General features: G+C 37.2%; 1 protein-coding gene across 5 annotated transcripts in view; it reads right to left on the reverse strand.

The window, feature by feature from the left end:
- The window catches only part of LOC138833113 (protein unc-79 homolog), a 238,281-nt gene that overhangs the window by 48,463 nt on the left and 175,445 nt on the right, over positions 1-14,373 (reverse strand). For 4 of the 5 annotated variants that reach the window (XM_070031453.1, XM_070031454.1, XM_070031452.1 and 1 more), the window contains 5 exons: positions 11,858-11,974; positions 9,120-9,203; positions 6,581-6,683; positions 5,334-5,474; positions 3,082-3,120 (listed from right to left, as the gene is read on the reverse strand). In XM_070031453.1, the coding sequence (XP_069887554.1) occupies positions 3,082-3,120; positions 5,334-5,474; positions 6,581-6,683; positions 9,120-9,203; positions 11,858-11,974 (484 nt within the window). The remainder of the gene's footprint in view (positions 1-3,081; positions 3,121-5,333; positions 5,475-6,580; positions 6,684-9,119; positions 9,204-11,857; positions 11,975-14,373) is intronic. The other variant, XM_070031455.1, reaches the window with a different exon arrangement.

A 14,373-nucleotide genomic window follows, 5' to 3' on the forward strand; every position in this document is an offset into this window, starting at 1 on the left:
ATAAAATGAGAAAAGAACAGAAAGGAAGTAACAAAATGAGTCCTTCTTTGCAGATGATATTTTTTCATATAAAATCAAATGAACAAAGCAACTTCTACCATTAATGACTGAATTTAGCTAGGATACAAAAATCAATTACTATTAGAGCAGTAAATAGAATTTCAAAATCTTGTTTACATTAGCACTTAAAAACATAATTCTTGGGAATTAATTTAACAGAAAATTTACTGAAAACTTGAACATTGCTGAAAGCAACAAAAAATTGTTAAAATTAAAGATCTAATGAAATGGAGGTGCATGCCATGATCATGAATTGACAATTCAATATTTTTATATCAGTTATCTCAAAACTGATTTATACTTTCAGTATAATCTGAGCAGGTTGTTCTAAAGCTTATACGGAAATTTAAAGATATATATAAACAAACACCACGCTTGAAAAAAATGACTAAAGTTGAAACACTCATTCCAACTTCATGACTTACTGTACAGTCACTATAGTCAAGATTGTGTAGTGTGAGTTTAAGGATTAAGATTTGATAAAACTAACAGGATACTCTTACATGATGTTTTCAGTTTAACAGACACAATAGTGTCAATGAACATTTGAAAACACTACATATCTACCAGAATGAATAAAATTTAAAAGATCAATAACTCTGAAATATGGGAAGGATGTAGAATACCCTGAAGTCTCATACATGGATGATGGAAATATAAAATAACATGCTAATTTTATATACAGGAAAAAACCATGTAATAATTTTAGATAACTATTTCTTACAGAAGATAAGTTCTGGCAATTTCTTATAAAATTAAACATATACTTATCCCAAAAGGCATAAAACATTTGTTTACAAAAAAGCTTGTATAAGGATGTTCATAGCCGCTCTGTTTATAATTGCCCCAAACTGGAAATAACACAGAAGTCCTACAATAAGAAAATGAATAAACTATGTTTGTAAAAGAAATAAACTACTTATTATAAGCACAGATGGATCTCAAAATTTTGCTGCAAAAAATTCGGACACAATTCCATTTATGTGAAGTTCTACAACAGGCAAAACTAAGCAGTGGTAGGAAACTCTGGGAGTGAAAGTAATATCCAATATTTTGACAAGGGTTTAAGTTTTGCAGGTATATGCATTTGTCAAAATGCAGTGAATATGTACTTAAGACTCATGTGACTCCTTGTATATAAATTTTATAAAAGAAACAATCATACTTAATGTATAGCATGTTGACTATCAATAATAGTATTTGAAATCTGGTAAGTCAAATCACAAGATTTCTTACCAAAAACAAAACAAAAGGTAACTATCTCAGATGATGACTATATTTTGCTGAAGGATATAGGGAAAAGTATAAAAATATATGTATTTTCCTTTAAAATGAACTCACATATAAAATGGATAGAAGGGTCATTAGTGGGTATGTGATTAAAAAATAAAATATTGAAGAATGTAAGTCTAAGATTTTATGAGTGTTCACTGTAAAATTCTTTCACCTTTGCAATATGCTTAAAATGTTTCTAACACGACAAAATGTAAAGGAAAAGCAAAAGAAAAAAGTTTTGTGCCCAAATAGAGCACAAGAAAGATCTTAAGTTATAGACATGCAATGCTAAAATGATGACATCCTGTGTGTGTAGGACCTGCTACAATCATGCTGCCACATAGACTCTGTCAGTCCACACAAGAAGGGCATATGTCCATCCCTCTTTGGCAGATGAGAAAACTGAGGTGTCCAAAGTCACACATGGCATCTATTTCTGTCCTCTGGTTCTTGTTCCCTGTGTAGCCAAAGTAACCTTCACATGCTGTACACACACACAAATGTACGCCTCAGCGTTTAAAGGTCCTCCAGTGGACTTCTGACCGCTGCTAGCAGTATCCCCCAAATATGGGGTTTGTAAAACCTGGACCACCTAACAAGCCAGCCTCAGCAAGAGCTTATTTACATTTCAGTACTGTTGTTACACAGGTCTTTCCAGCGTTCCTCTTGTATGCCCCTACCCCACCCCACCCCTGTCCTGAGCAAAGAATTTGAATGGAAAGTGATCCTTCCAAAAGGTAAAGCAAGACACTTCTCTCTCCAGTGGCTTCCCCTGTCACCAAACTTACAGAGACACACAGGGCTCTATGTGTCCCAGCTCCCTCGCTTGTCCACCTCATCTCACACTACTTCCAATGCTCATTCCAGCCACATTGATCCACTTCCCCAATATATAGTCATTTTCATGACTTTGCCTTTGCTGCTTGCCCTGATTGGAATGTTCTTTCCAAAAATCGCTGCATGGATTCCTTTTACTTTACTCAAGTTCTGTTCAGTGACACAGATATCATTTTTCCGTCCTTAATCGTTGTATCTAAAATACCAACTCCCATCCCCCTCTATCATCTGGACTACACTGATTTTCATAGCACTTACTACTAAATGATATTAAATAACAGAATCCATTTTCTTATTAATTAGTTTGATCATTTTGTCCTTCTTCTTCAACTTGAAGGACCAGAGTGTACCATTGTAAACCACCATGTCTTCAGTATCTAGTATAACTTCATAAATACTTGCTGAATGTTAACATAGTTTTGGGTAAATATTAATTCCGGCTTGCTTCCCTGATAAACTGTTTCTTAAAGACAAGAACCATGTCAGGTCAGTTTCCACACCCCTAATTAAAACTTGAGTATTGGGAATGTACTTGTTTCCTCATTTATGACATCTTATTATCACCTTAATATGACAATAAAAATTTAAACTTTTTTATTAGGGCTTGATTGTAGTTCATTAGTAGAGTACTTTCCTAGCATGCGTAAAATTGTGGGTTTAAGACTCAGCACCGCAAAACCAAACCATAAGTATCTAGCACAGGGAGACTTAAAAATACCTGTTGACTAAAATGAGTGAGTGAATGAATAAATAAAGGTATGAACACAAATTTAAAACTAGTACTCCCTGGAACTGCAACTGGAACCAACAGTAACCCTTCCATACAATACATACAAGTGTTTTTACAAACAGGGTAAGCATTCAGGGGAGCAAAAACAAAGTGAGATTTGTGTCCACTAAAGACCTTACCTTTCTGCTTGATTAGAAAAGGTAGTGCTGGATGCCAATCTAGGAAATAAAATAGACAGAGTCACACAAGTAGCTCGAGTTTTCATCATGAAAGGTGTCGGTAATGAAGCAGGATTGTGGTTCGGGTTTACAGGGGAGGAATAAGTACTGATCATTCCTTTCACCAAGGCCAGAGGGGCTACTCAGTGGTAAGCGTCCAGGGCTAAACTCTGTGTTCAATGTCATGTCATCTATTTCCACAGAGTGGCATGCAGATGCAGTTTGGTTTTCTATCATCCAGCCACAATATGGCCTCCACTGATAAATAAAAGAACATTTGACTCAGCCCATTTTCATATTTACTCAAATTACTACAAACTAACCACAAGTCATAAAAGCCTCCATAATACAGTAAAATAGGTAGCAGAGGTATTTGTCATCCAACTTTTGAATTGAAATAATGAAAAGGGAAATCCATTGCATTTAGAACAGAAATATGTTAGGTTAAGCAAGTGATCTATAACACATAATGTTGGAAAGTATGAAAATTTTGACGTATGGAAATCTGCTATGCCATTATGTAGAAAGAGCATGTCCTAAGTTGACGCATTTAGAAGAACTTCCTTCTTTACTCCTTCCCTCTCTCCTTTCCATTTTTCCTTCCCTTTTCCCTTTCCCTTCTTTTCCTTTTTCTTCTTTTTTGTGGTGCTAGGAATCAAACTCAGCACATGCTAGGTAAATACTCTCCCACTGAAGTACATCTCCAGCCTAGGATTTCATTTGATTATTGTATTTGTTTTGTTGTTTTTGTTTTGTCATTGTACTGGAGTCTGAACGAAGGGATTCCTATTTCTTAGGCAAGTGCTCTACCACCTGTGCCATCCCTTCAGCCAGAACAATAAGTCTATCTGTTACTAAAAAGTATTGGCAGCAGCAATTCTGACCTTACATTAATAAAACCCATCAGCTCCACAAGTATTACTGATAAATAATATAGTATTTATCCCATAATGATTAAAATTAAGCCTTAAGTGAATTATTAAAATCAACGTTTTTAATGAAATAATAGTTTTCTCTCTTATCTCTCCATATTCATCACTTACTTTTTCACAATGGATTATTTTTAAGGTAATGAGTAGATGGTTACATAACTTTCTATTGCCTCTGACTATATAAAAGATACTTCAAAAGAACTGGAGGGACACGAATAATGGGGTTATATGTTTTGGGAGTCAACATTTTTTCTGTTTAACTTGAAATTATTTCTTCATTTTTAAAAAAGGTTAAATTTTAGCCCCATTAGGATTCATCTCTTCCCTTCACTCAAATGCCAGGAACATTTCCATTCTGAACTTTTATAGCACTTTACCCTCATACATTACAACACTTATTCATGTCCTATCTTGTCTAGCTACTAAGTGATTCCACATACAGTCATCTTTGTCAACAACTAAGGCACAGCTTGGCATGGTGTTGTATACCTACAATGGAAGGCTTCCATGCAGGAAGCCTAGACAGGAAGATCATGAGCCCACAGAGCTATCTATCGAGATCCTGCCTCAAAACAGCATAACAATAAGCCAAAACTAAGACACAAATTAAAGTACTTGATAGCAGGAGCAAGGTCTTAAAGCCAGTAGTCTAAAGTACCTAGCACTGTGCTAGCACAGACCGGGAACTTCATAACTTAATTATAATCTTCCTGCAGGCTGAAAGTCCTATTCCAAAAACATGTACTCTTACTTTATCAGTATATCATGCCTACACTAATGCCCCAAGTTGCATAGTTAAGTGAGTACCTTGAGATTATAAAATAGCTATAGAGAATCCATCTCAGGTAAAGAGAGATGATAACAACAGTATTAATAATAGTGGCTACTAATACTACTACTATGGCTCCCCATAGACTACTGACAGTTCTGAGCATGATTTCCCACATTATCTCCTACAGGAATAGGGAAAAAATGGTTTTCCCAGTATAGATCCCTCTCTCTTCCCTCTGTTATTGTGATTCATGATCCTGGACAGCTGGGGAATTTGATCAAAAGATCAGCTCATTTTTAATGAGTTTTTTGTTGTTGTTGTTGGTTATGCAGCTTGAACTCTGGACTTGGGTGCTGATCAGCTCATTTTTTAAAAACTCATCTGAATTGATATGGCAGATTCCAAGCATTTACAAGGTGAGTGCTTGATTTTCAAACTGCTGGTTTTATATCATGATAATGCTTTGATAAGGCTCCTTCCTATAAAATAGAACAGAAGCCAATATTCACCTTCCCACAGACTGCATGATATCCAGCAAGAGTGGGGCTGCCAAGTCAGGGCTTAAGTGAATGAATGTGGAGAGAACCACAATAGCCAGTCCAAGGGTTTCTTCATCATATTCTTCAAGAATGGCTCCACAGTCATGGCATCTACAAAGAAAACAGAGAAAGGCTTTCCATGAAAGCCAGTCATGGTTCAGGGTAACACACAGCCATTTCTCACTAAGTCTTAGAAAATTCCCCCAAAAGGAAGTTAATGTCCCCAATTCTAACGGCAGGTGGCTCACACACAGAAAGAGTGCATACAACAGAGTCATGAAAGTTCCTTAGGTCACTGAAGACATACTCAGCACACTTCACAAGCCTCTGAGTTTTGGTCTTCTTTTAGAATGAGCACCAAGAATACTGACGTGATACTTATGGAATGGTAAGCATGTGAAAATAGGGCTAGGGAGAGTTGTAAAACATATTTTGAATTTGTGCCAGTCTTAGGGTTTGAACTCAGGGTGCTATCCCTGAGCTTCTGTGCTCAAAGCTAGCACTTTACCACTTGAGCCACAGAGCCACTTCTAGTTTTTTGCTAGCACCAGGCTCTTCCTTTTTCATCCTAAATATTGAATCACATATAAGCCAGGTACCTGTGCCTCACACCTGTAATCCTACTCTCAGGAGGCAGAGATCTGAGGATTGCAGTTCAAAGCCAGGCTGGGCAGGAAAGTTCATGAGATCTTATCTCCAATTAACCATCAAAAAGCTGGAAGTGGAGCTGTGGCTCAAGTGGGAGAGCTCTAGCCTTAAACAAAAAAGCTCAGGGACAGAGCCCAGGCCCTGACTTTAAGCCCTGGAACTGGCGTGTGTGTGTGTGTGTGTGTGTGTGTGTGTGTGTGTGTGTGTGTGTGTGTGTGTGTGTGTGTGTGTGTGTGTGTGTGTGTGTGTGCGCGCGCGCACGCGCGCGCACAAACAAAAGCGTCACATAATACATCATTTGTAAATTCACCGCGCATTGTGTGTGTGTGTGTGTGTGTGTGTGTGTGTGTGTGCGCGCGCGCACGCGCGCGCACAAACAAAAGCGTCACATAATACATCATTTGTAAATTCACCACGCATACCAACATTTATAGCTACAGTCTTTTAAAGAACACAATGTGACTTAAAAACAAACCATGTTTCTTCTGACACCTTCTTACAACTCTTACCACTGTGGTGACCAAACCAATTCTATAAACATGGTGAAGAAAAGAATGGTGTGAGCTTACTTGTCTGTCATCACTGTTGGCTGCTCATCAGTGAATTCTTCTGGTGCAGGCACAAACATGCTGACTATGCTCGGTGCTGACAGTAGGCTGGATTTAGTGGCACCTGGGTAAGCAGCAAAGAGATAATCTGTGAATAAGGATCAGCTCCAGGGGCCAGATGAAGGCCTGGTCTGCTCCCTTAAACCCTCTGAAAATCACATTCAGAGGACTATGACTTGAACATCCTAACTGCATTATGGAAAATCCTCACCAGTGCAAGAAGTCAAGAAAGATGGTTATTTGTTTCTGCTTATGTGATTTTAAGAGCTAGATGTCTACCTCTCCCTTGCTTCATGAATTCAATAAAATCAGAAAGGGTTCACATGGACCAACGGTACTAGAAAAGATGACAAAGAAAAGGGAAAATTGACTCTAGGGAACTCCTAAGTCAGTAGTATCCTTACTTGCTAGCATACATGAAAGCTGTTCACAAGATGCTGCATTTCTAAAAGCACAAATGCACATCAACAGTAAAGTGTTATTAGTATGATATGGAAATAAGATTCTAGAACTTCACACAGCTAAGCAAAAGGGGATATTTGAACTATCTTTAAGTCACTTTCTAATATCCCAAACTGGAATACAACTGTTAATACAATGTTTATCAACTATTTCTGATATAACATTGCTTCCCAAGTATATATAAGTGTATTATAATGATGTTAAAGTGGAAGCAATAGCACAAATTACAAATTTGTTATTAAATAGAAAGACAGCGCAAAGTTGCTTCATTAAATGAAAACACAGAAAGCTTAAATACAGTATTTCACATTTCTTGAACATTGTTTACTAGATGCCAAAATGCCCATGCTAAAAGTGGATGAATTCAGTCCATAATATATATGATAATGCAAACTGGAGACATGTGACTAAATAAACTATTAATTCAAGACTTTGAGGATTATTGTCAATTACTATTATATAGTAATCACAACTAAAGTCAAGACAAGAGAAGAGATGTGGTCCTTTTGGTAGTTTCAAAACCATCATTAACCTAAGAAGAGTCATCATGTTTTACAATAGCATGATGAGGGGTTTTCCCCCCTATATCACAAACACAGCATATGATGCAGTATTTATGATGATGATCTGTAAAAACAGTTAGGTTAAGTCACTGGGCATTGGTCCTTCAAGGAAACATTAGCTGAATCAATCGATTCCTGAATCCTGCATGAAAAGGAAACAATGATGTACAAGGAGGAGATGGGAAGTAGAAAAAGGAAGCCACAGACCTCAGCTCCCTTCTGCTATAACTGAGTCATCACCAAGTCTGCACTATTCAAGGAAGTTCCCATGGCCCCCCAACCACTCCCAACACTTGGGACACCACAACTATGCTTCCCCTCCTGAATATTCAGAGTACACATTGAACAGAACTAGAAGCAGCAATAGAGGGTTCTAAAAAACTTGAATGTGGAGAGGAGAATTTCAAGACTGGAAAGGCTGACAAAAGCCCCGTTGGAATCTTGGAGGTAAGAGAAATGATCAAGATGTGTTTGTCTCAAAACACACACACACACATCAGGCACCTAGCTGCACTAAAGGGCTCTTTCATTTACCATGAATAAGAGAAAGACCAGTTTTCCATGTTGGCTCCTTTACCTCACTGTTCTTTTTCTGTTAAGTGACCAGATCTCAAACAAGCACCAAAGATTTGTTCAGCCACCTTCATTTCTATTCATGTTTTCCTACCCTCATAGATTAGAAGAGTCTTACCTCATCTGATAAAATGTCTAAAAAATGCTACTCAATACTAAAATAGTGTTTATGAAAGTTGGAGATTAATATCTCTACACTCCTTAGGAAAACCAGAATAATAGTATGGTCTAGAAAAACAATCTGCTGGACTTAAGAGACTACTTATGAAATGTCCTCATAATTCTTTTTTTAAACCAAAGATAATATAATCTGTCCTCTGAATTTTAAGAATATAAATAAGGACTCACTACTTTCATGGCTAAAATTAATAGGATGGATTTTGAAAATCATAGTTTTGATGATCCTAGCACAGACTTATGCTCTGCTTCCTTCCACAGGGAGCCTAAAGTCAAGTATATATTTTCAGTATGCAACTCAGCTGGAAAAGAATCTGTTCACTTATGACCTCAATGTTCTAGAAGAAATATAGATAAGCAGGATCACATTCAGAAAAATAGAGTGACATGAAAATTGGTACATATTGGAGGAACGCTGAAGGGCCCGGGGGTGCCTGGTCTAGAAACAGCTCAGGGAGTAAGCACTGGTGGCTGTCTCCACGTGTCCAAAAAGTTGTGTGAGGGATACTAGATTTTTGTGTGGCCCTAAGGGATAGAAAGTCACTGATCATATTGGTAATATTCTAAAATAAAATGTCATGCATTCCCAGTCCCTGGAGGTATTTAGCAGAGGTCGGACTACTTCCTGGAGCTGCTGAACAGCCCTCAAAACCTGCTGGGTAATTCAGTGATGGACATAAATAGTCTTTCAGCACTACAGTCTGAGATTCTGTGACTCAACCAACCTCTCATTCTCAATGGCTGTCCCTCCAGGTCAAGGTTTAGGCACATTGGCACATTACACTGGCGTTTCCCAGGCTGTATCTGTTCTGTGGATAAACAGAGCATTTCAGTCTTCAACATGGTCAGTTTAGTACAACTTACATTACAATCGATATAAACAATACTCTCTTAGGGTCATTGTTTTGGTCATTGTCTTTGTCAACTATTAACATTTAAAGGAATCACCTGGACTTTACAGTAGGATTGTTTGAATGTTTGCTATAGAGCTGCCATTCACTTGAATGAAAAGCATCTGAAAGCAAGAGAACATACAGAAGTATCCAACCTCCACCCCACCTCAAAGAAGAACAAGTCTTGTATCTCCTGATATGAAATGAATGGCCCATATCATAGCCCTAAAAGAAATGTTTTATGAAAATCAACAAATACATAAGTGATCATTTGGAGCAACAACCAAAAACTTCATACAGAAACACATGGGCCCATGAAGAGGAAATGGCGAGCAGTTGGTTGGGCAACAGAGCACAGAAATAGAGGGCAGAAGCAGAAATCCTGGCAAGGTGCTTCAGGGATGTTCATTCACAGGAAAGATAAGGCACAGAAGCAAGTCATCTCAATGTATACGATAGAGAGATGGTGCTCTGAGAGTGAGCTGGTGGGTACAGAGCTGGGGCATCCATCAGGACTCATGTTTCAGGTCACTTTTCTCAGTGTGTGTACATGGCCAGATTTGCTCTTGTTTGAGACTAGTGAGTCACTGAATCAATATGGGGTTTAAAGTGACATGCCACCTAAATATCACACTACACATTCATAGACTCTGCCCGAAAATGGCAGTAATAAAAATGAGAATATTAAAACCAGGTACTATGGTATGTGTCTGTGGTACTAGCTACTCAAGTGGCTGAGACTGAAAAATGATTGGAACCCAGAAGTTCAAAACCAGCCCCAACAATATCTTTTTTTAAAAAAAGAAAGATAAAGGAAGGAAAGAAAGGGAGGGAGGGAATGAAGGAGGGAGGGAGGGAGCAAGGAAGACGGGAAGGAAGGAAGGAAGGAAGGAAGGAAGGAAGGAAGGAAGGAAGGAAGGAAGGAAGGTAGGAAGGAAGGAAGGAAGGAAGGAAGGAAGGAAGGAAGGAAGGAAGGAAAGAAAGAAAGAAAGAAAGAAAGAAAAAGAAGGAAAGAAAAAAATCTTGAGATGAAACTCTAGTAAAACATATAGTAACAGAACCAACTTAGAGAATGGAAAACTCAGATGAAAAATTCAGGCAACATGTAAATAAGTGTTTAAATGAAAAATCAAGTAACATGAACATAGTTGAATGAAGTCTGGTTGAAAAGTAAAAACAAATCAGTTAATGGGTTATTTGACATCATGTGGTGTTTATGTTAAAATTCAGATCAGAAAACAAAATCAATTTGCCTTTTTATTACTCAAAAAGTCAACCAAATTGGGTTGTAATTATAGCCAGAATCTAAAATGGTTAGTTTAGGCTCAATTACTTGTTACAAAAACAACAGCATGGTAAAATAATTTTCAGAGCTCAGCTTAACCTAGGAATTTAATATCAGAGACCCAGCCAACAAAAGCTGCCATTCTCAGATCCTTACACAGCTTCCACTCTGTACAGATAGAAAAAGTCTTGTTTGGTATGAACAGAAAGACTTCGCTCATGCCGAATAACCTCCTGAGATTGGCCATCCAATGGCTATTTTTTTCCCTTTTCTTCCCTGCCTACTGGCTTCTGGCTATTCAGTGTTCACTCCCATAAATTTTTAAATGAAGACACTAGTTCCTTAGACTGTTAAGAACTCTTACCAAGTTCAGGATAACTGGACCTGTCTCTTACATGCAGATTGGGTGTGTTATGTGGAACTTAATTATTGAAAAGAGGTCTTTTTTTTTTAAGAATAAAAGGACAAGTAAAAAGATACAATCCCCCATGTATACGTAAATAAACAATTACACACATATACACATTTATATACATATATGTTATAATTTATAAACAGAATATCAGGGTCTTGGTTTTATAGATATTGTAATTGCTGGTCATCATAAAGATTATTAAAATAATTTCTTATACCCAGAAAGTACTAAAAAGACTAAAAGAATAAACTTTCATTTTCACAGTGTATGCATGCTTCAAAGTGTTTCATATATCATCTTGTACCTCAAATGATCCATTTAATTAAATAAAAAGAAAAGGCCACTTAAAAGAAGCTTGCAGCTTAAGAAGGTAGTAAATGTGAAGAAGAAAATAAGAAGTTTAGAAAATACCCTGACCATGATTAAAATACAACATGTCATGGCAGTCAATTCTTCCTCTAAAACGGAGGTTAGATGTAGTTCCATCTTATGAGTGTGAACGTGTGTGACTATAACCTAGTGACCACTTCTAATACACAGAACTCATTCCCAAACCTACAGGATTGTAACATCATCACTAAGCCTACATTTGTTTTTCCTCTTATTACTTCTACTAACACTTGCTTACTTTTGGGTACTTTGTAATTTATAGAACAGAGAATATGGTAACACCTAAAATCTGGATCTTAAAGAAAAAAGAATTGGGTGAGCCTAGATTCTCTAGAACACTTGGAATGTTTAAATCAACTTTTTAATTATTTCAGGTTTTTAAAATTATTTGAACCAAAGAACATGAGAGAAAAACTATTCTTCTGGCATTAGCTAATCTGAGAGGTTGAAAAAAAAAAAAGAAGAAAAAGCTTGACCCACCAGTATCCCAGTTGCTGATGTTATGGGGGGCGCTAGACTGATGTTCCAGCTGTCGCTTCATTAACTGGCTCATTGTCAGAACTCCCAGGGATCCCCTTTTCATCTGCCTATACTGAGCTATATGAAGGAAATTAGGAGATGATTACTAGGGGGAATAAAATTCCACAGAGCACAAAGGCCTACACATCTGTATGAATCTTAATTGAACTTCATTATCCAGTCATATTTTTTAGCACGTTACATGCTCCTATCCAAGTGAAAACTAAGGCACTATGTTGTTCCAAGTGTCTTTCCTTACTCAGTATACACAGTAACAGTGTCCTTTAGCAATTATCTATAGCCTATAAATATTGATCCCAATTACAGCAGAGGAAATATGATTAGATTATTTTCATTTGATATTTTACTGAAATACTCCACCAGATCCCCAAAAGTATTAAAGACAGATGATACTACTTTGAATTGGAGGCATGTCATAGGGATTGAACTCAGGGCTTGGGCGTCCCTGAACTCTTTTTGCTCAAGGCTAGTGCTCTACCACTTTGAGCCACACCACCACTTCCGGCTTTCTGGTGGTTAACTGGAGATAAGAGTCTCAGAGACTTTTCTGCCCAGGCTGGCTTTGAATTCTGTTCCTCAGATCTCAGCCTCCTGAGTAGCTAGGATTACAGGCATGAACCACCAGCCCCCAGCTACTTTGAATTTTTAACTTATCTTTCTTTACTGGAGCTTATTTAAACACAGTTTTGGTCTTCATGATACCCCTATAAGGTCCTGTAGGATGTATGCATTGCTTGCATGCGTGCGTGCGTGCGTGCGTGCGTGTGCGTGTGTGTGTGTGTATGTGTGTGTATCTAGGAGTAAGTTGACACATCTCAATTCCAATATTTAGAAAGCAAAATTTAATCAAATGATATTATAACTTGAATCCAATCAGCAATTAAGGTGGCCCTAAAACCAAAATTTATCAATGTCAATGTCCTATTTCTATAGGAACTTCTGCCTACTGTTTGAAAAATGTAATCAAATAACATTAAAGTATGTTCTACATGTGTTTGCTTTAGATGATAAAACTGTTATCCTGAATTAAGAAAAACCCAATAATGAAATGTTTTATTACTTCCAAACCATAAAACAGCAAAAAACCACTGCCAATAGACAGTTAGAAAGCTTCCTACTCTTTTGCTCCTATTTATCAAGAGATCCCACCAGTCCCCACCAATATCCAGTGTAAGACAGCACGCAAAAACCTCTGGTGTGGATTTTGTTCACAATACTGGGATATTTGACAACTGGTGTTTTTTTTTGTTTTGCCTCTTATGAGATCAACTTCAGAAACCAAAGAAGTGAACTGCATGCCCTAGAAAGAGAGGGTAGAGATCAGGATGACTAAATGGCTCTGGAAAATCTTAAATGTGATACATGGATTTTACAATTGTGGTAGCAAAGCAGCCACTTGGTATAACATGAAATCAATTACACTATTATTACTAATGTAATAAGCATGCTGCTTGATTGACAGTGGTCAAGGCATGTTTAGCTACAAAATAACCAGCTGATAGAATGAGCAAGAAAAGAGTTCATATTTGGAAGGGATGTGAAGGGTAAACAAAGGAGGAGGCTGCAATGCTTGATAAGAAATGTACGCATTAACCTGCCCATGTAATTATAACCCCTCTGTACAGTGTGTTCACAAAAAATTAAAATTAAAAAAAGAGAATACTTCATATTTAATGAATTTTAGAGAAAGGACTAATCAATCTAATGTTAAATATCTCTGATTTTTTTGTCATTGATTGGTAAAATAATAATTTTGAGAACTGGTTTATAATTTCTTAACTTACTTCAGAAGAGTAGCTTTAAATTCAAAATAAAAAAATCTTTTTAAAAGACAACAAAAATAATTAGCATCTCAAATAGGATTTAAAACCCCAGTGATTGTTGGTACCAGTGGCTAACATCTGTAATATTAGCTTTTTAGGAGGCTAAGATCTGAGGATCGCAATTCAAAGCCACTCTTGGAAGACAAATCTGAGAAACGCTTATAATCTCCAACTAACCAGCAAAAAAAAAAAAAAAAAACAGAAGTGAAGGTATGGCTCAATTGGTAGAATGCCAGCTGTGATCAGAAAATGACGTAAGAGCTGAAAGCCCTGAGTTCAAGCCCAGTTCTAGCACAAATCACACACAAATGAAAATCTACTGGATGAATGATTTCTCCAGTTCTCAGTCTTGTCTTTTTGTTTTTGTTTTGGAGACAGAACTCAGGTCCTGTCATGACATTCTAGATAAGTGTTCTACCACTAAGCTATACCCCAGGCTCCCAATTACCTTTATAGACAGTAGAAAATTAAGTAAGCCTGGAAGTATTGTCTCCAAGAACTAGAAAGTAAATGCTCTGAATGGTGAGGAGGGGAGACGTGGGAATCTTTTATGTCAAACTAAATCCCCAAAGCCCAAATGGAGCCATGATTTTGGGGATCATGACACAGTGGTACACTTATATTCTGATATAT

The sequence above is a fragment of the Dipodomys merriami genome, unplaced genomic scaffold (assembly GCF_024711535.1).
Source record: "Dipodomys merriami isolate MVZ:Mamm:240054 unplaced genomic scaffold, mDipMer1.0.p SCAF_200, whole genome shotgun sequence".
Classification (NCBI taxonomy): domain Eukaryota; kingdom Metazoa; phylum Chordata; class Mammalia; order Rodentia; family Heteromyidae; genus Dipodomys; species Dipodomys merriami.